This window comes from Cornus florida, unplaced genomic scaffold (genome assembly GCF_030987335.1).
Source record: "Cornus florida cultivar Cherokee Brave unplaced genomic scaffold, ASM3098733v1 CherokeeBrave_3.0.0_Hap2_Chr11, whole genome shotgun sequence".
NCBI classification, from domain to species: Eukaryota; Viridiplantae; Streptophyta; class Magnoliopsida; order Cornales; family Cornaceae; genus Cornus; species Cornus florida.
In genome coordinates this window covers 7513770-7540137 of record NW_026775581.1, presented here as the reverse complement: position 1 = coordinate 7540137, position 26368 = coordinate 7513770, and the positions used below count along the sequence as shown (strand labels likewise).

Here is a 26368-nt window from a genome sequence, read left to right as displayed (position 1 = left end):
AAGTTGTATTGGAAAGTTATTTCAAAAATCTCTAGAATTTTAATAATAATTTCTTGATTTCATATAATCCTATAATCTAAGCGGTTATGTGCTTTGCATTTGATACTAGAGGAAGTTTAATTCAAATTTTATACTAAATTTTTTTCAATCCCAAATTCAAAACGCCAATTCGATGCTGCTAAACATAGTTAGAGATATACTTCAGATAAACATATGGTTCCAAAAATGAATTTGTGTATGAGTTGAAAGTGCGGGTGGCACTGCAAGTGCACATTAAACGATTTTGGCAATTAAATCAATGGTAAAGAAAACCGTGTTGCATTGAGTTTGGGAGCACTGATTCTCAGTTTCAAAATTGGAATTATAAAAACTTAAATTTAATAAACTAAATTTTCTTTAATTCTAAATACAAAGTACCAACTCAGCACTCCAAACATGACATCTCCGTCTTAACCTTATTTCTTTTCCATATTATTATCATTATTGTTTTCTTCACTGTCTTCAAACGTTTAGATTTGAGAACATCAATATTCAGAAGTGTTGCCTGCTGAATGACTGTCCTTTGGGTGGCATACTGATCTGATTGGTCATCCACTCCGCCGATAACAGAGTAGACATGGCTACACACACGCATAACCGCAATGTGAAAGAAATTGACACATGAATTCTCTTTTTTCATTCTTTTCTATTACAAGTTGTCTCTCTTGCATATAGCCACGACGCAAAGTGCATATGCTTCAACATCCACAGTTGTGAATGCAGTAACATCTATGTCAATGTGTGAGACCTCATTGGTGGAACCGGTGGCTACTATGGTGTTGATATTGACAGTGGCATGAGCTAAAGATAGCTCATAAAAGCAAAATTATGGTTCATCTAATTACAATATGTCGACCCTTCCTAGTTTAATCCACCTCCAACCTGAATGATTTAAAATTAACAGGAATATTTGCTCTTGACAGTAAAATAAGTACTACTGAAGTTTTAACAGGAATATTTGATCTTGACAGTAAAATATGTACTTACAGAAAATTTTAAACCAACACGCAACGATGCTTTGAGCAACACAAGTATTCTGTAAAGAACTAAACATAAAATGTTGTTTTTATATTAGGAACTAGAAGAGAGAACAAACGCGAATTAGCGCAGCTGGTAAGCTGCGAAGACCAATCATCCTTGTTCTCTCGTATTAAGCAACAAGGGTGAAGCTGACACTAATATCGGGTGAAAGGTTGATTCCAGTTTTGGTTCTCATCTCATCCATTTCTTAGTTCTGGAAATAAAAATAGAAAAGGCCGTTACTTACTGCTGGTCACCTCGTGTAGGTGATGGAATTTGAGATAATTTGAAGAATTCCGTTATGTTGGTCTTGCACATATTCTTGTCAAAGAAACTTCTTCCTGGCATAAGAGAAAAAGATCAGGGGAGTACAGTTGTACATAGCTTATTAATAATATCCGCAACTGTGTTCTCTCTAAATCTATTTGAGTTTTCTAAAATTAGTGTTAACTAGGATTATTATATTTCTAAGGATTTTGATATTTGAAAGTAGGGATTTCACTTGCTAAAATAGACATTGTTTAGGGAGTTGATACATTTTGCACTCTTTTGGTAGAAAATAAGACTGGTTCTTTGATCATGTAATGATTGCCGTTGAAGGGGATTTTATAAGGACGATTACCCAACCAAGCGATTAGATCTCTCTCCCTTAATTTTATTTGTATATTTTGATATAGGCACTCACATAACCGGCAAGGGAGGAGTAAAATCAGTTACAACTGGACTCGACTATCAAACACGCACACATATCTGCAAGGAGAGAGATAAGAGTTAAAAAGGCCATATTTAATGGTTTTACCTGGACGTCATCATATTCAAAGCGAACCAAAAAGATGCATCTGCAGCCCTCAAGACCATGTACTCTCCTTTGGATTCCCATAACGTATGCATCTCCGTATAATGCATGATCATCATTCTCCTGAAAGTCAATTTAGAAGGCCAAAATTTAATTGATCATAATGTATTGGAGAAACTTTAGGGCTACTTGGGCTAGAACAATATTTTCCATCTTTATTGCATTAGATGCTGCCAAGGCATTGGATGTTATCCCAATTCTATGTCCAAAAGGCATCTCCTCTCAAAAGGACTAGGAAGATTTTCTTTACCAAGCAGCATTCTATGCTTCAAATTAAATTCATTACTGAGTAAGGGAAAATTAAAACTTACCCTGTAGCATAACACAAGATCTCCGACCTTGACCTTATGACACTCTGAAGGTTCCAAAGGAATAGAACGCTCACGCACTGCCGTTTTAACATTCACCCACTCGTCTTCCACATTTTTAAACCCTGCAAACCTTACACGAACTTCCTATAACATAAACAAAAAGAATTACATCATTATGCACAATGACATCCCCTCGAGGAATACTTTTTGCCTACCATCTATAGAATTCTAAGTGAAGTGTTATCGTACCGAAATGAGATATGTGAGGATGCTATACTGCCCACAAAATCTGGGACTTCACAATCGCTTATCCTCACACTAAATGCAGTTTTTACATTAGTAAAGGTAAAAGTGCACGATAATATTTAATTTGGTATTTGTCCAATATGATTTATATGTCCTTAGCTACCCATGGTAATACAAATGGTCAAAAGAGCATCCATTTTGAAATCTTTTGCTATAGTGTTTCTAGGGTACATTTTTGCCAAACTCTCCAATATCACCACAAAGCTATATCATATGCATGTGTACAATGTCATTCATCATGTCCAGTTTTTAAAATTAGTTTAAAATAAAGTCTCTTGGGAGATCACCTAGTATAATGATTTCAACTATATATTGCAGTCTCTTATGTGACTTGCATATTATGGAATTACTACTACATATGCCTTTGTAAATGATCATAAACAAAAGATATATTGGCAGCCTAATACAGAAGGAAGAGAAAAGCATAGGATGCAGTGGGAGTGGGATCTGAGAAGCTCAAACTTTGATAAGAGTAGGGACTGCCTGTGGAGAAGATAATGGCAGTGTCATGCCTAGGGACATGCTTGTGCAAAAAGGACTCTAGGTGTTTCAACCTTTGCTTGTGTGACACAGCAAGCTATGGTGGCCATTTGGCCTTAGAACCATCATTGACCAACAAGCATTTAAACTTGCTGGCCTTGGATCGGCCAGCTGGGGTGATGCAGCTGCGACAGCATGTCTGACGCTGAGTAGCGTACAATGCTGAACGCGACACACCTGCAGGATGATGTGGTCCCTGCTATCTCCAGCCTGATCAAAACGGTATCCAACTGGCCTCAAGCCGCTCGAGATAAATATGCCTGAGCTATCTCAAACTTTGGCCACCAAGCCAAATACCACATGATTCCATGAGGACTGCATGACACCAAAGTGTCTCTGAACCTCAGGCAATCACCAATAAATCAGTCAGAGCAGATGCACTTAAGCAGTAGATTAGAGGAGCCCAAATATATGGTTGGTACATGTGGTACATGTGACCACCTTGGTCATTGCTCCACCATGTTGAGGTCAACAACTGAGACAGCTCATGTAATGATTGGTGTTCAGTAAGAGCGTTAGGAAGTCCTTGTGAGGTGGACCCAGTGAGGGTTGCCAAATATTCTTGCTCAGGCATGTGACTTGGCATGTTAAATACAAGATTAAGCAAACAAACATATTACTTTCCTGATTTCCAGTGTTTAGAAAATGTACATGAGTAACATATCCTAATGCAACAAATAAAATACAAATATCAATCTCAATAAGTAAAATCACCTCAATTTGATAATCCTATGCCTTAAACACAAAATTGCAGGTCTGAAAAAAAATTACCAGTTAAGAGCTCAAAACTAGGTATCATCTAAAAAGATTCAAGCAAAATTTCATATATCAGTTTGGATCAAATTGAAGCATCAATTAGAGAGGCGAGAAAGCACACAAAAATGGATAGAAAACATGCAATATCATCATAGAGAAACTCTACTCATTTCTTTTCCTTCTAACAAAAATGTTGCTGAGGACTTTATACTCAAATCATCACTGTGATCCCAAAGAAAAATATTTCTAAACTAGAAGAACCTTACAAGTTCGCCTGTACAAAGAATTCTGTAGTTGAGGAATGAAGCAACATCATACCTGGAAAAGCATGAAAATTGGCTATTGATGTTAGTTGGATCTAGAAGGAGATTACAAAATTCAGAACAAAATAGATTCGATGCTGATATCTGCCTTGGTTGATATTAAGTGCTAGGCAATAAATTCGTATGGTTTCAAATAAATAGGAAAAAAAGTTGTGCGTTCATGGAGTGCTAGAGCTCACCAAGCTGAATCCTTTGATGATTTAGCTTCAAATACCAACTCTGAAAGTTCTGCAATCCTTTCAGCTGAAGAAAAAAATGTTGCAAAGATTTGTAAGATTGGTATAAAGGAATGCAAGCGGTTCTATGGACTCTCCTGGTACCTGTGTTAATTGACACATTACTACAGGAGTATCGATACTAGCTATATGTAGGACACAGGAACCCAAATCAGACAAGCTGACCCTCTTGTGATGACAATAGAGAAGAGAGAGAGGCTAATTTGATAGAAGAGAAAGGCTTCCAACTTCTTACATTGAGGGACTGATGGATACTTCTTTTTTAAACATGTCTCATTTTATTTAAATTGTAGTCAAGTATATCCTTAAAAAACAATAATATCATTTATTATTTAAGAAAAAAAGGTAATACCATTCACTAAAATTTTATATAACATACAATATATTTGACTGTGCAAGAGGTGTCTATGGCCCCGGAACCAACTTTTGGACACATTTCAAAGATATAATGAATAGGTGGTAAATTTTTCAAATATATATATTTTTTACATGACAAATTATATTAGGACATGGTCACTTATAAAAAAAAAAAAAATTATATCAGCACATGGACCAAACCAAACTTATGAGAGTGATCATTATTGAAGAGAAACCAAAGTGCAGGGATAAATGACGGACCAAACAATTATACAAGTGTAACCATCTTGAGGAACCACTGTACAACACATATGCAGGTGCATCCTATATTCAGTTCAATTGGCAGGATGAAAAATGATGACCTTTAGTCTTTTGAGAACTTTCAGGTGCATTGATTGTCATTATTGCACATAAAGGAATAACAAATTCCACAGGGGCAAAACGTGATGAAGTGGCCTTAGCTTTCAATTCTTGTTTTTCTTGGAACCAAGATTGCACCTACATATATAAAATAAATAAATAAGAAGAAGAAGAAACTAATGGTTATAAAAGGTTCGAACAAAAAGGATAGAAAAACAACTTGGATGAGAATAAAATTGAGAAACCTGTTCCCATTGAATGGCAGGTTTTCCAGTACGATGTCGTGAGCAACTGTAAATCAGAGCAAGCCAACAAAGAAGATTTAATGTTTAGACAAGCACATTTATATTAAAGAACAAAATTATATTTGAGCCCAAAAAAATAAGATTCATTCATCCAAAGCTAGAAGAAGAAATAAATATACTGGAGTTTACCTAAAATTGGTTGCAAGCTTCTGGCAGAACTCCTGGTTCAGTGATTCTTCACCAACTTCCTTAAAAAAGCTATCAAGTTCCATGATCTATCAAATAATGCAAATTTCAGTTTGATGTTAACACAAAACATGAAGAACAAATTGTTGTCGGTGGCTTATTTGTTATTACTTGTTGAGAGAGAGAGAGAGAGAGAGAGAGAGAGAGAGAATATATGAAAACGTATGTGTTATTGAGTGAGTAATACAATAATACAATGGTGTTTATATAGGAGAAGCTACGGGAGTAGGTGAGTGGAGAACAAGTAAACCCTATACATGGTAATTCTATATGGTAATGAGGGGTAGGTGACAACTCATACAATACTAATTGTACACGTGTGACAACTCGTACAATACTAACTGTACACGTATGATAACTCATACAATACTATACAATGTGACAACTCATACAATACTGTACAACACTCCCCCTTAAGCTGGAGAGTAAATGTCAATAACTCCCAGCTTGCTACATATAGAATCAATAGAGTTTTTGGGAAGTGCCTTAGTGAAGATGTCTGTGAGCTGTCTACCAGGAGGAACAAAAAGGTGTAACAATCTCATTCGAGTCAACTTTAGATCGAATGAAATGGCAATCTACTTCAATGTGTTTAGTCCTCTCATGGTAGACTGGATTGCTAACAATATGAATAGCTGCCTGATTGTCACAATGGAGAGGAATTGGGTACTGGACTGAAATCCCAAATTTCTGTAAAAGAGTTATCAACCAAGTAAGTTTACAAGCAACGTGCTATGGCACGATACTTTGCTTCAGCATTAGAACAAGCCACAACTGACTGTTTCTTACTCCTCCAAGTTACTAGATTTCCTCCTATGAAGGTGCAGTAACCCGTGGTGGACCATCGATCAGAAGTAGAACCGGCCCAATCTGCATCTGTGCATCCCTCAATCCGAAGATGTCCAGAAGATTGATAAAGCAGACCACGTCTCGGAGCATCCTTGAGATACTTCAAGATGCGTACAACTGCCTCCATGTGAGGTACCCGAGGACTGGTTGAATTGGCTCACAACACTGACTCCATAGGAGATGTTTGGATGACTGATTGTAAGGTAAATAAGTTTACCTACAAGTCTCCGATACATCTCTGGATCATTGAGTGGGTCACCATCATCCATCTTAAGTTTTACATTAGTCTCCGTGGATGTAGCTACAAATTTCGAACCAAAATACCCAGTATCCTGTAAAAGATCAGAAGTATACTTCCACTGAGAAAGACTAATGCCTTGCTTCGACCGAGCCACCTCAATTCCTAGAAAATACCGAAGTTTACCCAAATCCTTAGTAAGGAAGCTAGAACTCAAGTGATAAATTAGAACTTGTATCCCATCTTTGTCACTACGAGTGATAACTAATTAATTATATTATCTACATACACCACAAGAATCACAATACCACGTTTCATTTTCTTAAAAAAAAAAAAGAGTGGTCCGCTTGGCTTCTGGTCATACCATAAGGTACCACTGCTTTACTGAACTTATCAAACCATGCACGAGGGGACTGTTTGAGGCCATAGGTAGATTTATTGAGATGACACACACCTCCCCCTTATACTCAAACCCAGGTGGTTGAGTCATATAGACTGTCACAGTAAGGTCACCGTGCAGAAAGGCATTTTTAACATTAAGTTGATGAAGTGGCCAGTCTAGATTAGTTACAAGAGAGATTATCACACGAATAGAATTTAGTTTGGCCACAGGAGAGAACGTCTCAGTATAATCAAGGCCATAAGTCTAAGTGTAGCCTTTAGCAACAAGTCGAGCTTTGAGACGATCAACAGTACCATCAGGCTTTTGTTTAATAATAAAAACCCAACAACAACCAACAACCTGAGTATCAACAGGCTTAGGAACAAGGTCTCAAGTATGATTCAATTTTAAAGCGTTTATTTGTTCTTCCATAGCTTTCCTCCACCCTGGATGAGAAAGTGCCTCCCTCTAGGACTTAGGAAGAGCAATAGAGGATAATGACAAAGAAAAAATTGAGAGGAGGAGGACAATTTATTAAACGATACAAAATTGGAGATAGGGTGATTGGTACAAGACCGTTTACCTTTCCGAACAACAATAGGTTGATCAAGACCAGAGTTTGCAGAGATAGAAGAATCTCCAGGTGTTGAAGCGACTAGTGGAAATGGCAAGGTTGGGTTTACTACTTTAGTCGTTGGAACATGATTTACTACTCTTTTTCGGCGACGAGCATAGACACGAAGAGCTAGTGGGATGTCAGAATAAAAAATGGAGTTGGAAGAACAGACTTTTGAATAACAGAGTCCTCCAGACGACTTGCATTCCTGGGAATAACAAGGAACATCCTCAAAGAAAGTTACATTTGCGCACACAAATTGTTTACGAAGAGTTGGATTGTAACATTTATATCCCTTTTGAGTGCGAAAATAACCCAAGAAAATACATTTGTGAGCACGAGGATCAAGTTTGTCTTGTCTTGGACTTAAATTATGAACAAAACAGACACACCCAAACACCTTTGGAGGAATAGAAAAAGGGTTTTGTCAGAAAACATCATTTGGAAGGGTGATTTTAGTTGAAGGACCCTGAAAGGTATGCGGTTTAAAAGATAAGCAACAACCGGAACTACATCTGCCCAAAAATGTTTTGGAACATGCATTTGAATTATTAAGGCATGAGCGATAGCTAGGAGTGGGCATTCTTCCGTTCAGCAACTCCATTTTGTTACGGGGTATTAACACAAGATGTTTGATGGATAATGCCCCTCGACTCAAGAAACTTTTGAAAAACATTAAGGTTATATTTAAGGGCATTGTCAATTCTAAGAATAAGTAATTTTGCATCAAACTGATTCTGAATTTCAGTATAAAAGGATTGAAAAACAGAGAATACTTGAGAGATATCTTTAAGAATATAAACCCAAGTTAAACGTGAATAATCATCAATAAATGACACAAAATAACGAGCACCAAATAAACCAGTAGTACGAGCTGGTCCCCAAACATCCGAATGTACCAACTCAAAAGGTTTTAAACTTTCATTATCAAAACAAGACTTAAAAGTAGCCTGACAATGTTTACTAAGTTCGCAAGTAGTAACACTAAACTTAGAAAAATCAACTAAAAAAAACTAAAGAAGGGACCGAGACTCGAAGACTATTTGAAGAGGGATGTCCAAGGCGGCAATGCCACTGGTAAGCAGAAGAGGGGGTGGAATGTAGAGCTGTCGGAGCAGTAGTTAGCTGGAAGTAATAAAGACCATCCCTCTGAAACCCCCCACCAATCGTCTTCTTCATCTTGAGATCCTGAAAGACATAACGGGAAGGAAAAAAAGTAACTGAACAAAAAAAAAAAAGTTTTGGGTTTTGGCTTACTCAAACCGAGAGCCAAGATCTATATTTTTATACAAGAATAGGGTACAAAGAAAGGAAACCAAATCAAAGAAAGATAGAAAATCTGCCAAAATCTACGTAATCCCATGATTATAGGGATCTTATCTAAGGGATCTTATAATTATAAGGATTTTATCTACGTGATCCCATGATTATAGGGATCTTACATAAAACACCTAATAAAAGGATAAAAACAACTACTAGAAATAAAAATAATAAAGATATTTCAACACTCCCCTTCAAGCTGGAGTAAAGATATCAATCAAGCCCAACTTGGTAATCGAGGAATGAAGCAAAGATGAACCAACAGATTCGGTGAACACACTGGCCGACTGATTAGAGGAACGATCAAAGCACGGCTTGATAATTTCCGAACGAACCTTCTATCTGATAAAATGAATGTCCACCTCTATATGTTTAGTCCTCCCGTGAAGAACAGAATCTGAAGCAAGCATGATAGTTGACTTATTATCACAAAACAAGTCCGAGGACTGTTTTTCACCTAGCCCTAGCTCCTCCAACACAAGTACCCTGAGCCATGGCACGATACTCAGCCTTTGCTGAAGATCTCGAAACTACAGGTTGTTTCCTACTTTTCCAGGATATAAGATGGTCTCCATAGGAAGTACAGAAGCCAGATGTGGAACGTCTGTCAGTTTTAGACCTAGCATAGTCTGCATCACTAAAACAGGATAACCTAACCTGCTTGCTAGAAGAATAGAATAATCCAAGTCCAGGACAGGACTTAAGATATCGAAGAATATGATATACTGCATCCATATGAGCTGTACGAGGAGCATGCATAAACTGGCTCACAACACTAACCGCAAAAGCCCAATTAGGACGAGTGTTGGTAAGATAAATCAATCTTCCTACCAAGTGCTGATACTGCGGGGGATCAGAAAGGAGATCTCTGGACTCATTCGAGATCTTCAGATTAGGATCCATAGGAGTATCAGCATTTGGTAGGAAGATTGACTTATCTTACCAACACCCGTCCTAATTGGGCTTTTGCGGTTAGTGTTGTGAGCCAGTTTATGCATGCTCCTCGTACAGCTCATATGGATGCAGTATATCATATTCTTCGATATCTTAAGTCCTGTCCTGGACTTGGATTATTCTATTCTTCTAACAAGCAGGTTAGGTTATCCTGTTTTAGTGATGCAGACTATGCTGGGTCTAAAACTGACAGACGTTCCACATCTGGCTTCTGTACTTTTTATGGAGACCATCTTATATCCTGGAAAAGTAGGAAACAACCTGTAGGTTCGAGATCTTCAGCAAAGGCTGCGTATCGTGCCATGGCTCAGGGTACTTGTGTTGGAGGAGCTAGGGCTAGGTGAAAAACAGTCCTCGGACTTGTTTTGACAGGAGAAAGGAGATCTCCGGACTCAGTCGAGATCTTCGGATTAGGATCCATAGGAGTGGAAGCAGGTTTACACCCAAGCATACCCGTGCCTCGAATAAGATCCAAGACATACTTCCTTTGCGATAAGGAGATACCCTGCTTAGATCTAGCAACCTCAATTCCCAAGAAATATCTGAGCTGCCCAAGGTCTTTCACATCAAAAGCTTTAGCCAATTGAAGCTTTACTTGAGCAATCCCAGGGATGTCATTGCCAGTAATGATGATATCATCAACATAGACAAGCAGAATGATACATCGACTAGTGGAGGAACGGTGGATAAAACATGTATGGTCAGAATCGCATATAACAAACTCTATAGATAGAATTACATCACTGAAGCGGCTGAACCAAGCTCTGGGAGATTGTTTTAATCCATACAAAGACTTCCGCAATTAACAGACCTTTCCAGCATACTCCCCCTCAGCCCGAAAACCGGGTGGAGGATCTATGTAAATAGTCTCAAGAAGATCATCGTTAAGGAATGCATTCTTCACATCAAGCTGATGAAGAGGCCAATTGTGAGAGGCAACAAGGGAACTGAGGTCAATTTAGCCACTGGAGCGAAGGTATCATTAAAGTCTTTACCAGGAATCTAAGTAAACCCATTAGCCACCAAACGGCCTTTATACCGATCAATAGAGCCATCAGCCAGATATTTAACACTGAATACCCATTTGCAACCAACAGTCTTTTCACTAGGAGGGAGAGATACGAGCTCCCATGTTTCATTATACTGTAAAGCATCCATTTCTATCTTTATAGCAGACATCCAATTGGGATTCCGGAGAGCCTCAAACAACTTTCTGGGAATGGAAATAGAATCAAGTTTGCCTAGAAAGGCTCGGTAAAACCCTGAAAGACCATCATACGAGATATACTGCGAAATAAGAATATCAGTACTACAAGCGAATCCAAATCTAGCAGGGGGTTTGCGGTCCCAAGTTGGATACTGAGACTCAAGAACAGGAACAAGGTCAGGGCAATGTAAAGGAGACAGAGATGTATCTAAACCTGAGTTTAAGGAGGATGAAGGCCGTGGAGGCGGAGCACGAAGGCATCGTGAATAGACCTGCAAAGGGGGTAAGGAAACAACAAGAGAAGGCTCTTCTTGGAAAATAGGAAGAGGACGAGCAAGTTGGGAAGCCTCTTGATCGAGAGTAGAAGTTTCCTGCAAGACAGTGTTAAAACCATAAAAAGGGGAATGCTCATGAAAGGTGACATCAAGAGAGTGATACATGTGTTTGTGTATTGGATCATAACACCAGTAACCTTTTGACATAGAAGAGTTTCCTAAAAAGATACATTTAATGGCCTTGTCACAAGTTTAGCATGAGAAGGGATACGATTCTGAACAAAACATATACATCCAAACACCTGAGGCATGATGGAAAAAAAAACGTAATATCAGGCTGAAGCACTTGTAAGGGGGCTTTACCATTTAAGACTCTACTAAGGGTACAATTAATGTGAAAAGTAGCTATAAGAACCGCCATGTGCCAAAATGACTTTGGCACATCAATACAACTTAAAAGACATCGAACAACTGACATTAGTTGGCAGTTTTTACGCTCTGCAATACCATTCTGTTCAGGGGTATATGGGCAAGTAAGCTGATGAAGAATACCCTGTTGATTAAGTTGAGACCGAAACTCATTGGAAACATATTCACAACCATTGTCAGACCTAATATTCCCAACAACAAATTTATATTGAGTTTTTTTATCATTTGGAGGAATTGAGTGAACAAGGGAAAAACTTCATATTTCTTTTTAAGTAAATATACCCACGTGCAACGGGAATAATCATCAATGAATGTGACATAATAACGATGCCCTGAAAAAGCAGTAACAGGAGAAGGACCCTACACATCAGAATGTATGAGATCAAACATACTAGGCGCACGATGCATATGAGAAATAACTGGTTCTAGTATGTTTAGAAAGCTCACAAATCTCACATTAAAACTTATTATCCTTACAAGCCATTATTAATGAAGGGAAAAGTAGACATAAATATTGAAAGTTTACATGCCCAAGGCGAGCATGCCATAACCTTAAAGTCTGAAAAGAAAAATCATAAGACCTAGAAACTGGAAGAACATATTGGAAGTTAATTTAAATTTAACATATCACGTTAGTGTTATCTTGTGAGTTAGGTTTTTGAATTTAAATAAAATAATTGATAAGGGTTAAGTTGTTAGAGTTTGAATGATGGTGATTATATATCATTCAGATGATTACATTCTCTGCCTATTTAAAGAAAGTGATTGTAATCATATATGTATCCCAAATTAAAATAATTCACGTGATTTTTTCCTTTCACGTATATTTTCCTTCCTATTCCTGTTGTTACGTGTTGCTTCATTAATAGCCAAAAAGGCTAACAGAGGTATCAGAGTAGTCGACGATTAACCGGGATTACACAAAAGTGTGAAAAAAGGTTGATGTAAAAAAAACGATGGCCGTAACAGGTAATAACAACTCTCATCCAATTGTTCCTACTTTCAAAGGTGAAAATTACGAGTTTTGGAGTATTAAAATGAAAACAATTTTTATTTCTCTTGATTTGTGGGAACTGGTTGAGAGTGGTTATGCAGAAAATGATAATCAGGAAGAGAGAGTTATAGCTGCACAAAGATCAGCATTGAAAGAAAACAAGAAAAAAGATGCCAAGGCCTTATCCTATATCCAACAAGGGTTAGACGACACTTTTTCCAAGAATAATGAGAGCCAAAACATCCAAGGAAGCATAGGAGTTGCTTCAGAATGAGTACGAAGGATCGAGTCAAGTAATTACTTTAAGGTTACAGACTCTCCATCGTGAGTTTGAAACATTGATGATGAAAAGTACCGAGTCAATTCATGCTTACCTAATTAAAGTTACTTCTATTGTTAATCAAGCAAAATCTCTTGGTGAAAATTTGAATGATCAAAAAATCATTGAAAAAGTTTTGAGAAGCCTAACTCCTAAATTCAATAGTGTCGTAGCTGCAATTGAGGAGTCAAAAGATTTATCTAAGTTGTCTTTTACTCAATTGATGGGATCACTAAAAATGCATGAAAAAAGATTAAACAAGTCTACAGAAAGTCAAGTGGAGCAGGCTCTACAAACAAAATTGGAGTTTAAAAGAGGCTCAAATGGAAAAGGGAAAAACAATGATTTCAAGGCAAAAGAAGGAATCAATGTCAATTCAATAAAGGTAATGGTGAAATTCTTATTTGTTTTCATTGTAGGGAGAAGGGTTATATTGAACAGGATTGTTGGTACAAAAATAAGAATCCTAATATCCCTGAGTGTTTCTTTTGTGAAAAATATGAACATAATGAAAAAGACTGTTAGTATAATCCTAAAAATCAAGCTAACTTTCACGAGGAAAGAGTTGATGAAGAAAAAGTTTAAGATGAAAATGCTAATGATGAAAATCTATTCATATCTTGCCTCAATGCCACTGCAAAAAAATATGTGGTCATATGGTTGTAGTAACCATATGACCAGAGATGAATCTATTTTTGTTAAACATGATGAATCTGTAAAGTCTGAGGTGCGTATGGGGAACGACAAAAGGGTGCAAGTTCAAGGCAAAGGAACCGTTGCAGTGAATACAAATTTTGGTAAAAAATTGATTGATGAGGTTTTGTATGTTCCAGGTTTGGCTCAAATTTTGATCAGTTTGGGACAGCTACTCAAGAAAGGTTGTTCAATTATGTTTGAAGATGACAGATGCATGTTGTACAACAAAGGAGATAAAAAATTAATATTGTTTTCAAAAATGTCTGATAACAATATTTATCCTCTTGATTTTTCTAAGCAAAGGGATGATGAGAAGAAGAAAGAAGTGGTTGCATGCACTGCAAAAACAACTCCAGAAAAAGCATTGAGAATTCAAAAGACAAAGAAGAAACCAGTGGAAGACAAGCCTGAAAAGACTAAAATTTCAAGCAAAACAAAGCGTGGAAGAAGCAACAATGCTAGCAGAAGATTCAAAAGAAACAGTAGCAATGATCGTAGTGGAAATTTGAAGACTTATCCGAAAATTTGTTAAAGAAGTTTGAAAATTTGAATTAAGGGGGAGTGTTGGAAGTTAATTCAAATTTAACATATCACGTCAGTGTTATCTTATGAGTTAGGTTTTTGAATTTATATAAAATAATTGATAAGAGTTAGGTTGTTAGAGTTTGAATGATGGTGGTTATATATCATTCAGATGATTACGTTCTCTGCATATTTAAAGAAAGTGATTGTAATCATTTATGTATCACAAATTAAAATAATTCACGTGATTTTTTCCTTTCACGTATATTTTCCTTCCTGTTCCTGTTGTTACGTGTTGCTTCATTAATAGCCAAAAAGGCTAACAAAATAGAGGCTTGAAGGCTTGAAGCAAGTGGAGGAGGTGTCGGTAGAGGATCCCTAAATTAGTAGAGGCCATCGTGCTCATTTCCCCTGCCAAAAAACCTCTTCAAACACAGGTCCTTTAAAACACAGTAATGAGGAAAGAAAATCACTGCACAGTTTAGTGATTTGGCAAGTTTGCTAACCGACAGAAGATTAAATGCAAAGTCAGGAATATAAAGAACAAATGGCAAAATAATATCAGATAGATGAACATTTCCTTTGCTACGAATAATGATGGTTGACCCATCAGCTAGACTAACAGCCTGATTAACAAGGGTAACGGGAGTAGAAAATAATGACAACTCACCAGTCATGTCATCACATTGGCTCCGGAATCAAGAACCCAAGTAAGTTTTCCCGCTTTAACATGATAAGCAGGAGTACCTGTAGCTATAGTAGTCGTGGGAGTAGAAGAGCCGGCCCTGGTAGATAAGGCTTCGAACTGCTCTTGAAGCTGACCAATCTGGGACTATAACTGTTTAAAGTCCTGAAAAGATGGTCTAGGAGGAGTTGAGGCAAGAGGGACAACAATATGTGTAGTAGTATACCCATCAATAGTGTCGGCTACTGCAGCAATGCGGCCACGGCCTAAAGATGAAGTGTCATTTTGGCTACTAGAATCACTCATAGTACCAAACTAAGGCTGGTCCACACGTCAAAGAGGGAGGAAAGAGAAAAACAAGGCCGGAAAAATCGGCGCTTTCCTCCAAATATGCTTCCAAACAAACACCAACAACCCACCAAAAAAAAAAAAATAGAGGACCCTTAGATCATTAAAAAACCTAAGGGAATTCTCCTACAAAAGGAGTCAAAAACAGAGGGTTACCCGATGGGTCCGGCGCAAGGGCTGGGAGGAAATGGAGGTGCGCCGGAGGTGAGGGAAAATGGAGGGAGGGAGAGAGAAGGTGGTAACGTTGGGAAGGAAGATGGGGAGGCAAAGGTTTTTGTTTTGCTCTAATACCAAAAAGAAGAAGTTTTGGGTTTTAGCTTACTCAAACCGAGAGCCAAGATCTATATTTATATACAAGAATAGGGTACAAAGAAAGGAAACCAAATCAGAAGAAAGACAGAAAATATGCCAAAATCTACGTAATCCAGGGATCTTATCTACAGGATCCCATAATTACAGGAATCTTATCTACTTGATCCCATGATTATAGGGATCTTACATAAAACACCCAATAAAAAGATTAAAAACAGCTAATAAAAATAAAAATAATAAAGATATTTCAACAAACAATTTAAATCTGATATGATTTTGCGAACTGACAATAAATTGAAAGAAAATTGAGGGATATATAAAAGTAATGTAAAAGTGAGACCCGAAGTGCGAAAGGTACCAATTCCATGAACAGGTGATTTGGCACCATTCGCTATAGTAACAACTGATGGTTAGAAAACATGAGAAATATCAGAAAGAAGAGATGGGTTACCTGGCATGTGATCGGATGCCCCTGAATCAATGATCCAAGGTGTAGAAGATAAAGCATGGAGACACGTATTACCTGAAGTAATGATAGTAGCAGTGGAGGAGGGCTGATTTACACGCTCACACTTTACCAGAGAATCATATTCGGCTTTGGAGAGAACGACTTGTTCATTCGCAGCAGTGGGAGTTGTCTCCTTCGAAACCGAAGCTTGATTAGCCTAAGCTGGCTTGCCATGAAGAGCCCAGCAGAAGTCAACAGAGTGATTATTTCGGCCACAATGAGTACACTTATTTCTGCTGCAACCCCCTCTGCCACCACGATACCACGACCTTGGTTGGAAGGACCTCTGCCCCCTCGTCCTCCATGGTAAGTATCATGTCGCTCAGTAGGAACAACAAGAGCAGAGTGGTTGTCCTACTCAATCACAGGGACATGAATAGATGCTCTTCGAACTCAAGCAAAAGTCTCACTTGCTGTGGGTATCTCCTTGCAAGATAAAATTTGCGAACTGATCGGAGCGAGTTCGGGTTTAGGTCCAGATAAAAATTTTGCCACCTGAAACTCCTCCCTGTGCCCTTTTTGTTGTTCTATGTCTATAGTCAATGGTTGGTAGACATTCAATTCTTCTCGCATGCCCTTCAGTTCTGAGTAATAATCTTCAACAAAACGATCTCCATGCTGGAGATTACAAATATCTTGATACAACTGATAAATACGAGACATATTCTTCTCTGAAGAATACATGTCCCTGAGATTTTTCCAAATATCTTTGGTAGATTTTAAGAATGACACGTTGTTAAAGATCTCAGGCTCTAAGCTGTTCCATAACCAAGTCATAATTTGAGCATCTTCTTTCTCTCAAGCCTCAAAAATCTTTTCATCACTGGTGGGTTTGGTTGATTTAAGATAGGACAGTTTTCCTCGAGCCCGTAAGAACACCTCTACGGCTCAAGACCGTTGAAGGTAGTTCGAGCCTTTCAGTTTGGTGCTAGTGATTGACCCAAGAAGATGGGATTCGTTAGTATCCACCACAAGAGCTGCCGAACAAATGAGATATACTAGGGAGTGGGAACCGAGATAAAAGAACCAAGATCTAGCTGAGATGAACTCGAGAGAAATTATCGAGGAGAGAGTGGAGGAGAGATTGCCGAGACGAGAACAGAGATCACCGAGGAGAGATCGTTGAGAAGAGATTGCTGAGAGAAAGCAAAGATGGAATCAAGATCGGAGAGTCTGAATAAGACTAAAAAAATTTAAAGAGGGATCGATTTCCGCTCTGATACTATGTTGAAAGAGAGAGAAAATTTATGAAAACGTATATGTTATTGAGTAATACAATAATACAATGGTGTTTATATAGGAAAAGCTACGGGAGTAGGTGAGTGGAGAATAAGTAAACACTATACATGGTAATTCTATATATGGTAATGAGGGATAGGTGACAACTAATACAATACTGTACAACATTACTTAATTAATGTTGGGTGCTTATGTATAATTTCTAAAACTTGTTAGTATAAATAGAATGTGGTGGAATGATGGAAGTATTCTTTCATTCTCTCTCTCTCTCCTTATCTCTCTCTCTTTTCCTCTTATCCTCTTTCTTCTCTTTTTTTTTTTCTTCTTCTTATACTTTACTCTTGATTTGATTATCTCTTAAAGTCAACATGGTATCAGAGCATGGTCTATAAAGCTCTAGGTGTGTAGTTGAAACCCTAGGGCAAGTTTGTGTAAACCCTAGTGGGTGTAAAAGGTTTTGAAGATATTCCAAGATGGGATTTGGTCGCAAGGAAGTAGCGTTAATCACATCCAGACGTACCGCAAATGAAATTTTTTTTTGGACCTGTTGTTTATTAATTGTAGTCTCGATCAGTGTTCTTCTTGTGTTCGCATGGTTCTGTAACTGCGACTTTTTCTTCATCGTTCGCGATTCTGGTATGGTCTACTTTGTTGCCTTTTAGGGTTTGTGTGGTGACTGTGTGGTCGCTTTTTTATGCATCTCACAAGACAGTAATCTTTTAGTTGCAGCTGTTTGTGTGTTATGAGGTGGTTCTCTACGTATTTTATTGTCGTTTTTGTTTCTGAGGAGTGTATAACCAGAAACTATTTAATAAAATGCCTGGCTCAAAGGTGACTGAAGCTGGGTCTTCTCCTAGTCTGACTCCAGTATTGGGAGGCAGTAGTGATCACCATCTAGGCCTTTATATTACAACTGTTAAGCTGGATGAGACGAACTATATGGAGTAGGTTCAATCTGCTCGTATGCATATCACTGGTTGTAGGATGATCGACCATATCGAAGGGATTGTCACCTATCCCTCCAAGAGTGATCCTAAATTCAAAGAGTGGAGTGCAAATAATGCATTAGTTATGACGTGGTTGTTGCAGTCAATGCAGCCACAGATCAGCAAAGGGGTTCTGTTTGTGAAAACAACTAAAGAACTAAGGTTGGTTGTGGAAGAGACGTATTCCTCGGTTGGTAATTTTGCAAAACTGTATGAACTCCAACAACAGATTTCAAGATTCAAGCAGGAAAACCAAACTGTTGCTACATATTACCACACCTTACGTGGTAAATAGGAAAAGTTAGATCACTACCGCATTCCTGTGTGTGCAGCTGATGTTAAAGCATTTTGTGTTATGGTAGAAAGGAATCAAATCTATGAGTTCTTGGGGGTCTGCATTCGAGGTACGAGCATGCTAGGGTGCAAGTGTTAGGCAGGTATCCAACTCCTACTTTTATTAGAGATGTGTTTTCGTATATCCAAGCTAAGGAGAGTAGAATGAAGGCTATATTTGAACCTGTATACACTAAGCATGAGCCAGAAGTACCATTGTTTGAGAGGTTTGCTCTTGCCACACAATAATGGAACATACCCAATCCTCCAAAAGGAGGGAAGCAGGATAACAATAGCAAGATGAGGTGTGATTATTGTAGGCGTACGCGCCACACTAGGGAAACATGCTGGAATCTACACGGCCGCCCTACTTCAGCTCCTGCTCATGCGCATGCTAGGCCAATGCCTGGTCCATTTAAAGGGTTATGTACGGCACATATTGCAGAGCATGAGACTGCTTCTACTGGTTATGCCTCCTCAGGGCCATCGAGTTCTTTGTCCGGGGCTGAACTTAATGCTCTTCGACATCTACTAGCTCAAAATGCCTCCACTTCCACCTCTAACTTCGCTCAGACAGGTACCTCTCATTCAACACATCAGGTTTTCACATTATCTGGTGGGCCACCCTAGTTCATTGATTCAGAAGCCACTGATCACATGACTGGTATGACATGATTTTTTTTTCGTACAATTTATAATTTGGTAAAGATAAGGCTAGAGCGGCTGATGGCACCTTCACCTCCATTGTGGGGAAGAGCACTTTTTCTGCCTCTCCTAATCTTATCCTATCCTCTGTTCTTCATGTCCCAAAGTTTACCAATAACCTCCTATATGTCAGTCACATTACGAAAGGCTTGAATTGTAGTGTAACCTTTTTTCCATCTCACTGTGTGTTTCAGGACTTGGACACGGGGAAGATGATTGGAAGTGGACATGAGGACAATGGCTTGTATTTGCTTAACACAAGGCCAAATTCTTATTATGTTGCAAATCAATCTAATATTAGGAATAGTAATGTCAATAAAGATCTGTTATGCGATGGCAAAATAGACTAGGTCATTTACCTCTTCCCGTTTTGAAGCATATGCTTCCCTAGTTTGCTTCTGTCGAATCTTTTGAGTTAAATTGTGAAACATGTGTTCTTGCCAAACAATGTCGTATTTCTTATCCTATTAGTATTAATAAAAGTACAGAAGCTTTGCAGCTTGTTCATTCTGATGTGTGGGGTCCTGAATCTACTACTTTGTTACTTGGTTTTCGTGACTTTGTTGTGTTTGTTGATGACTTTAGTCGATATACTTGGCTTTATCTTATGAAAGCCAAAGATAAAGTTCATTCCATTTTTAAAACCTTTCATAAGATGATATGTACTCATTTTGGTTGTCCCCTCAAAATCCTTCGATCTGATAATGGAGGAGAGTTTATGCATGGCGGTCTTGCCTCCCTTTTTGATGATAATGGGATTGTCCATCAAACCTCCTGTGTCGATACACCACAACAGAACGATGTAGCTGAAAGAAAACACTGTCATATTACGTAGGTGACCCGTTCTCTTCTAATTAGGATGGGAGTGCCTAAAATTTATTGGGCTGATGCAACCTTAACAGCTACATACCTTATTAATCGCATGCCTTCTAAGGTTCTTGACTATTAATCCCCCCTTCTCTATCTTACACCATCACACTACCTTGTTTACTGTTCCTCCGAAAGTGTTTGGTTGTGTTTGTTATGTTCACATTCATCATCGCAAGGACAAAATGGACCCTAAGGCAATCCGATGTGTCTTTCTTGGATACTTCGCCACTTAGAAAGGTATCGGTGTTATAACCCTACCACTCGTCATCGGTTTGTCTCTATGGATGTTACATTCTTTGAGCCTGTTCCTTTTTATTCCACTACGCGGGATTCTCTACAGGGGGAGACTACTATACAGGTAGAGAATCCGTCGTCCATTCAGAGGGAATGCCCCCTTCCTTTGCATTTTCCCATTCATAGGGAGGTTCCCATTCAGGGGGAGCTTCTTACTGAGGTGCCTATGTCTAGTCCTCCTAACACTAATGATTTGCAGCAGGGAAAGCAGCCGATTGTGTACACTAGGAGGGCAAAACAAGTCATTGACTCACCCCAGGACCACGAAGTATCCCTTGATCCAAGTAATTCCTCAGTTGACATTGATACTCCCGATTCTTTTCCCAATAGCATTCATGTTGATCTTTATGTCCCTACTGCCTATCGTAAGGGTGTTCGTAGTTGTACAAAACATCCCATATCTCATTTTGTATCTTATGATGCCTTATCTCCAACATTTCGTGCTTTCACTTCATGTATCTCCTTTGTATCAGTTCCTTTTAGTGTTTCAGATGCTCTTAGTCAAACTCCATGGAAGGAAGCCATGCTTGAAGAGATTAGGGCCCTTGAGAAGAATGGTACTTGGGATATTGTTCCATTACCTAGGGGTAAGAAACCAATAGGCTGCAAATGGGTCTACTAAATAAAGTATCATGCAGACGGAAGAATAGAGAGATATAAAGCCAAGTTAGTTGCAAAGGGCTTCACTCAGACCTATGGGATTGATTATCTGGAAACATTTACTCCAATTGCCAAGATGAACTCTATACGTGTCCTTTCTTTGACAGCTAATTTGAATTAGCCTTTACATCGGCTGGATGTAAAGAATGCTTTCATTTATGGTGACTTGGAGGAAGAGGTGTGTATGACTATGCCACCAGGTTTTAAGCTTGCCAATGGACAGAATTTAGTGTGCAAGCTAAACAAAGCGTTGTATGGGTTAAAGCAGTTGCCACGTGTTTGGTTTGAGAGGTTCACCACTGCTGTGAAAAAAGTAGGGTACACACACAGTCAAGCATATCATACTCTCTTCATCAAGAAGCACCAGGGTTGCACCACTGCCCTTATTGTATATGTTGATGATATTGTTGGGGACAGAGTTCGAGGTTAAAGACCTCGGATCATTAAGATACTTTATTGGCATTGAGGTGTGCAGATCGAAGAAAGGGGTTTTCATTTCTCAACGGAAGTATGTGTTAGATTTGTTGGCTGAAACAAGCATGCTTGGAGCTAGACCTATTGATATTCCCATTGAGCAAAACCATAGGCTTAATGATGTGGATGGAGACCCATTAGAATATTAGATGATGTGGGAAGATTTCAGCGATTAGTTGGGAGACTGATATACCTATCTCTCACGTGCCCAGATATTGCTTATGCAGTTAGTGTGATTAGTCAGTTTATGCATGCTCCACGTGCACCTCACCTTAAGGCAGCTCATCATGTTCTTCGCTACCTCAAGGGTTCATCTTGTAAGGGGATATTGTTTAGCCGTCATGACCACTTGCGTGTTGAAGCCTTTACTGATGTTAGGGTATATGACAGATCGACGATCTACTTTAGGATATTGCCCATTTGTTGGAGGTAATCTTATTTCAAGGCGAATCTGTAGTAGCTAGATATAGTGCAGATGCTAACTTCAAATCCATGGCACATGGAGTTTGTGAGTTGTTATGGCTACGAACTATGTTGGGTGAGTTAGGTTATCATGTCCGCAAGTCAATGAAGTTGTATTGTAACAACAAGGCTGCTATTAGCATTGCCCACAATCCAGTTCAACATAGCACGACAAAGCACATTGAAATCGATCAACAGTTCATTAAGGAAAAGCTTTGTCTTAGGCTGATTTGTACTCCATACGTCAACACACATGATCAAGTTGCTGATATTTTGACTAAGGGTATGAGCAAGACTTGCTTGCAAAATATGTTAGTCAAATTGCGTATGATAGATATCTTTGCACCAGCTTGAGGGGGAGTATTGTCAGGAGCTTATTCGTTATTACTTATATAATGTTGGGTGATTATGTGTACTTTTTGAAACTTGTTAGTATAAATAGAATGTGGTGGAAGGATGAAACTATTCTTTCATTCTCTCTTTCCCCATCTCTCTCTCTTTTTCTCTCATCCTCTTTCTTCTCTTTTTCTTTTTCTTCTTCTTATACTTTACTCATGATTTGATTATCTCTTAAAGTCAACACAAATTAAATAAGACAATCTTATTCTCCAAAAACTTGGTTCAGCTAATGGGAACACTTGAGCTTGAATCCTAAATCAAAGTGATAGAATTAAATATCATGAACAGCAATAGGCAGGATGAATGTGCACACCAGTTTACATATTGTGATGCGTCCAAATCTTCCGCTCCTTTAAGATTTTTTTTCTTCTTCTTAATTCTTATATTTGACACCGGTAAACCGGGAACAACAATAACAAGTTGAAAGTCCCTTTTTCATGCATGGTTTCAACTGGCAAACTCATATTTTCATTAAAAGCAGCTATTAATTGGAAATAAAAAGCAACTCGAAGCTCATGCCACACTTTAATTAACAAAAAAATGGTGAAGAGGCACATGAGATTAAGGAAGACAAAGAGCAAGGAGATGAAGGAGAAAAGAATGAAAAGGGCATCAGACAATTAGTCAGTTACATATGAACGGAAGTTGACTGAATTCGCAGATACATTACATTATGTAAAACAATGCAGTCCAGTTATTTGTTAAGACAGCATTTCAGCAGAGCTCTCAAGGTGCTTTAACAAAAAATTCATTACTGATAAAAAATGAACACCCTAGATATTCAAGGAATCATCCAACATAAATTCTCAATACATTCCTAAATTATGACTGCTAGAAGAAAAGATAATATAAATCATTTTCTTTATTAACACAACAACTACCAGCAACTGAATTTCAACCTCTATGCATACAAAAGTTTTGAAAGAGATGCTTTTTCCAATTTAACTGGAATTTCGAAGGTCAAAATATGCCAGAGTAGATGATTCCTAATATTGCTTACCATTCACAAGTCAAAAGGATGAAACTACTGCAAATATATACTGTTAGAATATATTCTAATATATTCAAACATATACAAATGAAAAAATCTGGGTATGGAAATGAAAATTTTGTCCATAAAATACAGTTATGCAAATTTACTTCTTAATTGCATTATTTCAACATTGAGCTATACGATTACATCATAGTTCAACAAATGCATAAACAAATATAACTTATCGAGAAAAAAAAAATCCATAAACAAATATACAAAAGCAATTGAATTAACATAGCAAATATATAAGTTGAGCACACCCATCAAATTAGAAAGCAACCCATTAAACTAATATAATTAACCGAGAGAGAGAGTTCATCACAACCCCACCAAAAGAAGAGCAAGAATATCAAAACAATATTTTGTATACCAAAAGATAGATAGTTCAGTGATACGAAAGGAATTCAAAGGCACAGTCTTCACAGAGAGAGAGAGAGAGCTAATTCACGAAACTTTATGCACATTCAGGTAATAAAAAGAGTCGGGATTGAACTCACCTCAGCTAGTGTAAATTCAGGAAGATCATCATTCATTTCCATTGACTCAAACCCAACATCCATTTCACCAAAAAAACACACACACACACACACACACACACACAGATTTGGGGCTTTTACAGGGTTTTTCTGCTTGTAAAGAAGAAAGAAAGAAAAAAGAAACGTGGATTCTATCTGTGAGAGAAGTACAATGAGTACTCACTCAAATCATGCCACATTTTCTGATTTAAAAGTTCACTTAAACGAACCCTAAAGCAGGCCTATGAAATATGATCAGGGTCCGGTCCTCTGGGCTTTCGCTGTCTTATCCAATCTGGGCCCAGTGAATTTTTTTAATTTTTTTTGACAATATTTAACCAAAAAAAAAGATAGAGTGGCTGTATTTACTCCAAAAACTAAAAAATTATTATTTATTACTTGACTATGTGTGCATTTGTGATTCGACAAATAGTCAATTAGAATCACCTACTCATTAGTGAGTAAGTAAGTATTTTTTTGTTTTAAATATATTTTTCGGAAAAACAATCTATATTCAGCTACCGTTGAGATACAATTCGAGAAGGAGATACCACTTGAATTAAACCATTGGTCAAACGTCTATTTTAATTATAAATAAAAAATAAAAAATTTAACTCCAAGAAGTGAAAATATAATTGCAAAATATATACTTCAAACACCAAGTAAAAGTTTGCTCGAGTAGTGTTCCTCCCTGGTGCGTAAAGAGAAATATACTCACTTTAAATTATAGCCTTGAGATTTAATCCTAGAGCTAATTGAAGAGATAGTTATTTTAAGAAATTATCATTCTTTTAATTAATATTACTTGTAAATTACTATAAGGAATAGTTTCTTAAAACGAAAAAAAAATTGATATTCTATTTTAATTAACTCACAAATCACAATCGTCCCCTTCTCAACCTTACAATTAATTTATGTCTATAAAACAACTACTTACTGAATCATCCAATTATAAAGGAATGTTGTACTCTCAAAATATATTTATTTGTAACGACCCTGGATTTTACAAACCCAGTGTGTCATGTGATGACCCAAAACGAATCCAAAATGCGGAAGCTAAATAGAAACATAATCTCTAGAGATATACATCATTCCTAAGACACAAAAGTGGCTTCCTGAGGAGTCCCGAGGCTTAACGGAAGCAAGGAGAAAACGAAAGTTTTAAAACCCTACAAGAATTAGACCAAGGGTAAAATGGTAATTTTATCCAGAAATGGGTGCTACCATGCACCCAATTGGAAAGACAACGAAAAATTAAAAAGTTTAGGCTCAAGAATCACTTGATTCAGAGTCCGGACAGAAAAAATATGAAGATAGAACAAAGTGACATCCTTCGATTAAGAGATACTACAACCCTATCTCACTAAAACTATCATAACTCTCACTACGGTTATATTTTTTGTGCTTAGTTAGTACCATTGGAAAGCTAACTTCAAGCTCTTGAATTTAAGCTCAAAAATGATCTGATTTGGATTTAAAATGAGTGAGATATGACCCTCTAAAGTTGACTCAAGAAAGCTATCCAAGAAACTGAAAAGAAATCAAGTTTCAGGGAGGATCAGCTGGCTGACGACAAGGATCAACCGGCCGAAATGCCCTATCCAGGTTCCAACTCACTAGAATTGGCTTCAAAAGGCTATCAGTCAGCTAACAGTTCTTATCAACCGACCGACGCATCAGATAGCAGCAAAAGCTACTGTTGCTAAGTGTGGGGAAGGTGCTCGGTCCACTCCTAATGCCGTATATGCATCCCAAGTGTCCCAAAACAAGTTTAAAAACATCCCATAGCTTCATGCAAGCATCCACAATATGATAAACCAAGAGAAAACGTTTATTCATACTCCAATGCATGAATTTTGAATAAAAACACATAAATCACCCTATGAAAAGTTCCAAAACATAAATTTAAAGGTTTTGTGAGATGTGGACATGCACGCAAACGTAAAAAGATATTTAAGACGCGTCCCAATAGCCCACGACTTCAAAATACCCTCAATGCAAAATATGACCTCTCAAACCTCAATTTTTCATAAAATTGCCTAAAAAGGGTAAAATGCAACACCATGGCATATAAATGAAAACAAAATGGTGTTCGGCCCTTGGCCACACCTCATACATATTAAATGAGTCCTAGTGAATGTGCTCGTGC

The 26368-nt window shown here is 37.8% G+C and overlaps 1 protein-coding gene across 1 annotated transcript; it reads right to left on the bottom strand.

The window, feature by feature from the left end:
- Positions 1-982: 982 nt before the first annotated feature.
- Positions 983-24440, bottom strand: LOC132283088 (protein SAWADEE HOMEODOMAIN HOMOLOG 1). Its single transcript, XM_059784982.1, has 9 exons — positions 24202-24440; positions 5539-5624; positions 5350-5395; positions 5107-5242; positions 4331-4394; positions 4095-4146; positions 2227-2370; positions 1859-1978; positions 983-1400 (listed from the first exon to the last, which is right to left on the bottom strand). Exons 1-9 carry the CDS (start codon positions 24262-24264, stop codon positions 1359-1361), a joined length of 753 nt encoding a protein of 250 aa, XP_059640965.1. The 5' UTR covers positions 24265-24440; the 3' UTR covers positions 983-1358.
- Positions 24441-26368: the final 1928 nt, after the last annotated feature.